The sequence below is a fragment of the Haplochromis burtoni genome, unplaced genomic scaffold (genome assembly GCF_018398535.1).
Source record: "Haplochromis burtoni strain Fernald_Lab_line unplaced genomic scaffold, NCSU_Asbu1 Contig_83, whole genome shotgun sequence".
Classification (NCBI taxonomy): Eukaryota; Metazoa; Chordata; class Actinopteri; order Cichliformes; family Cichlidae; genus Haplochromis; species Haplochromis burtoni.
The window spans coordinates 569,317-573,026 of record NW_024582444.1 but is presented as its reverse complement, the minus strand read 5'-3'; the positions used below and the strand labels follow the sequence as shown (position 1 = coordinate 573,026).

The 3,710-nt window shown below is 42.3% G+C and overlaps 1 protein-coding gene across 1 annotated transcript; it reads left to right on the top strand.

Moving 5' to 3' along the window:
• The first annotated feature begins 1,391 nt into the window (after positions 1–1,391).
• Positions 1,392–3,539, top strand: msx2b (muscle segment homeobox 2b). The gene is made up of 2 exons (XM_005926401.2): positions 1,392–1,905; positions 2,216–3,539. Exons 1-2 carry the CDS (start codon positions 1,524–1,526, stop codon positions 2,665–2,667), a joined length of 834 nt encoding a protein of 277 aa, XP_005926463.1. The 5' UTR covers positions 1,392–1,523; the 3' UTR covers positions 2,668–3,539.
• The last annotated feature ends 171 nt before the right edge of the window (positions 3,540–3,710 follow it).

Below are 3,710 nucleotides of genomic sequence, written 5' to 3'. Positions count from 1 at the left end.
GAAGATGTGGTCACAGTTCAAGTAAACTTGAAAGCAGTAATGATGACGCTGCACACGGTTTGTGAGTCCAAACCCTGAAACAAAACAGCTCAAAAATCTGTATGCTATCTGTTATAACTCATTTTTTCTGTTGCTGAACTATCTGACCGGTCTGGGCAGACAGAGCTTTTTGGGCAAGAGCATTTAAAGATGCAAGAGCGAGTATGATAAAAAATAATGAAAAATGTAACTTATTCCCACAGCTCTCCACTGGCCGTCATGGCACTGCTTCCAAAGCCTAGATATAGCGAGTATGCTGAATCAATGTGATACAAAATAGTGATTGCACATATCATTTAGTGGTAGGACTGTTGAGTGTTAAATATGTGCAAGTAGTTGAGAAATAATAAATAACTGATGCAGGCACGCCTGTGGGAAAAATGATCATAAGATAAGTGGGCCATCCTTTAAGCTAACCACCATCAGGACAGTCAGACAGAGTTTTCAGATAAATGTCTGGAACAAGTGTAAAGTTCTCCACTGGGACTCATGGACTGGTAAAACATCAAATTCTCAATAGAAAAATCCCACTGAGTTTCTTCACAGACTTTGACAATGAGTTACTTCATGTCTAATTTGCAGAATGAATGGGATCAAATCTTAGGCCAGGAAGACGAACGTGTCGGTCACAGACACGGAGAGAAACACGTGAAAGTCTAATCTAATTTGTGTCCAGTCGCGCCTCACACCCAAGCTGGACTTTGCTAAGGTTTTAGCATCAGTAAATCGGCCATGCAGTTAAGTAACATCCTCAGAAATCTCAATGTGACACGTTTCTATAAATGCCGGACTTACATACCACACAACAGAAATGTCGGATACAGCGGAAAGTCCCAATATAAAGAACATCAAACAAAGCAGAGAGCGAGAGAGATGAAGAAGAAAGGGATCAGTGTTTCATCTCCGGGTATAACTCTCCATAATTATCTGCATAGGGCCCGTGTTTACACATGCACTCTCATGAGGTTAGAGTTAGAGCTAATCCATTACTGAAGCTTAACATGTGATAATGCTGCAGAGCTATTGTTTTTGCAGGCAATGTGGAAAAATTCACTTTAACAAATAAACGGCGGTTAGCAAACAACAGATAAGAGAAAATTCAAGCTTCTGATTCTTCGAAATTAAATAAAACCTGAAAAAAGAAGAAAAACCTGTTTTAACTTCATTTGGGAATTTGCCCCTTTCAGATGACTAACTACCACCTCCTACTAATAATCATAATCGTTATTTGCGCAAATATAACCAAGTAATATGAGTTTTCTATGTTGTCCCTGAAAGCAGCACGTGGTCGCCCATAAACATTTTGGGCTGCTGTGATTGGTCCAAGTTGAGCCGTGTCAACGTGCCGAGTCTACATACTCGCTCTCACACTACAACTTGACAGCTGAACAGTACGCTCGTAGGAGTGAGTTACACCTGGGTAAACTTACTGCTTCGTCTCCGTGGAGTTCACCTGTTTTACGGAGGAGACCCGGAGGAGAGAGATGGCCTCCAAGGAGAGTTTTAACGACTTGGGATGCAGTTCTTCCGAGGAGGACAGCAGCCGTGCGGACTTGACAGAGGAGTCGGGGGAAGAGAAGGCATCTCCCGTGGTGCGTCGGCATCACCCCTTCAGCGTGGAGGCGCTCATGTCCGGGAGAAAGACGCACAGTGGAGAGTCCGCCTGCTTTACACCGAAGGAAAGTTCGGTGGCTTTGTCCCCGACGGGGTTAAACTCCTTGTATGTGAGCCGGGAGACGTGCACCCCTCCCGGGGGAAGCCAAAAGAGCTTAACTGCTGCCCCCTCGTCGCCAGTGAAGTCTGAAACATCAGAGTCAGAGGACTGCGCACCGTGGGTTACTACCAGCGCCTTTTCCACACAACCTCGTAAGTTTCTCCTCTCATATTAAACGCCACGAAACTTATTTATAGCTAATTTCATTATTCAGTATCCTGCAGATGTTTTCAGTTTTTTTCCTAAATACTGGAAAGTAATTCTCTGTAAGCTGTGCTGCAAAGACGCATTCTGTTAATTGGTTGTTTACTGAAAAGTAAGGCTAGTGTGTAAATAGTATTATTTATCTGGCTGGGGTTGGTAGGCTGTAGCCAACTACTCAGTTTTTACATTCAAATCAAATTTTGAGATAATGAAATGATTTAATGACCCTTCTTAAATGCTAATTGTTTCTTCTCCCAGGTCACCTCAGTCCTGCCTGCCAGCTGAGGAAACACAAGACCAACAGGAAGCCCCGCACACCCTTCACCACATCCCAGCTCCTCGCTCTGGAGAGGAAATTCAGGCAGAAGCAATACCTGTCCATCGCCGAGCGAGCCGAGTTCTCCTCCTCCTTAACTCTCACAGAGACTCAGGTGAAGATCTGGTTCCAGAATCGCCGAGCCAAAGCCAAGAGGCTCCAGGAGGCCGAGCTGGAGAAACTCAAGATGGCTGCTGATGCCAAGACGGCTGCAGTGGCAGCCGTTGCTGCTGGAGCTTTACACCCTGGCTTTAGGTTACCACTGTCACTGGGTGCCATGTCACTATATGGACAGTCATACTCCTCTGCATATCACCACCACAGACCCATCCTGCCCATTTCCCCTTTAGGAGTGTACGCTGCTCCTTTGGGCTACAGCATGTACCACTTATAAAAATGGAAATATCAGCGACTAAAGGATTCCAAAAAAATGGACACGGAGGAAATGTGCTCAAAAATCTCTATGTATAATGTACAGTTTCAACTGCACAAGAAGTGTTTGTAATAACTTTCTGAGCACTTCAGAATCTGTTTAAAGATCTATTTTCCCAACAGTGAGGATAAGAGAAACTTCCTCTCTTGCCCCTTTTGGACTGCCTGTTTACACGACTTGTCTTTATGAGGAGGGGTGTTACTGTCCAGCTCTTTATAACCTTCAGTTGTTTACTTCTGCAATAATTGAGCAGGGCGAGGACTTGCACTGGGAATCATAACGCAGACTTTCCAATTAAGTCTTACTACTTAACAGATAAAGCACCTGGGGCCTTAAACTCAAGACACTTTGCAAGGATGAGTGGGTCTTTCAGCAACTCAGGCAACTTTTTGTCTTTTTAAAAGAATTTTTTCAATCTTTTTGAAATTCAAATTCAGGTTATTTGTGTCTTTTTAGCAGTAAGATTCATCCCTCTAACTGTATGCTATTGTAATTACAGTTTTGTTGATGTTTTCTCTTGTAGCAATAAAAGTATTTTCATTACACCCTAATTTCTTTACGAGACATTTACAGAGCATAGACATATTTATTCTCTTTAAAATGCAATGCTGGAAATGTATGAATTGTGTATTTATGATTATGAGAACATGGTACAAAATTTCTAACCGAGTATGTATTTATATTGTTCTTCTCCCTTTGAAAGGGCCTGCAGTGTGCTATGCAGTTTATATATATTTTTTTCATTTATATGAACCAAACTATTAAAGGCTCACAGACTGTTTCCTTTAAATGACATTCAATTTTATGTCTTAAAAAAAGTAGCAAAATTTAAACATGTGCAGCGTTCACTCAACATATCTCAAAAAAATCAAATCAAGCGGTATGTAAGTTAAACCAAATAGCTGTTTTGCTCTTCTTCTTCAGCACTTTTCAGCTACAGCTGCTTTGTGTGTGTGTGTGTGTGTGTGTGTGTGTGTGTGTGTGTGTGTGTGTGTGTGTGTGTG

What these genes read in the sequence shown, in the direction of transcription:
- msx2b (XM_005926401.2), top strand. Translation starts at nt 1,524, where the DNA reads ATGGCCTCCAAGGAGAGTTTTAACGACTTGGGATGCAGTTCTTCCGAG. An exon ending in CGCCTTTTCCACACAACCTC is followed by an intron (nt 1,906 to 2,215) that starts GTAAGTTTCTCC and finishes TTCTTCTCCCAG; the next exon opens with GTCACCTCAGTCCTGCCTGC.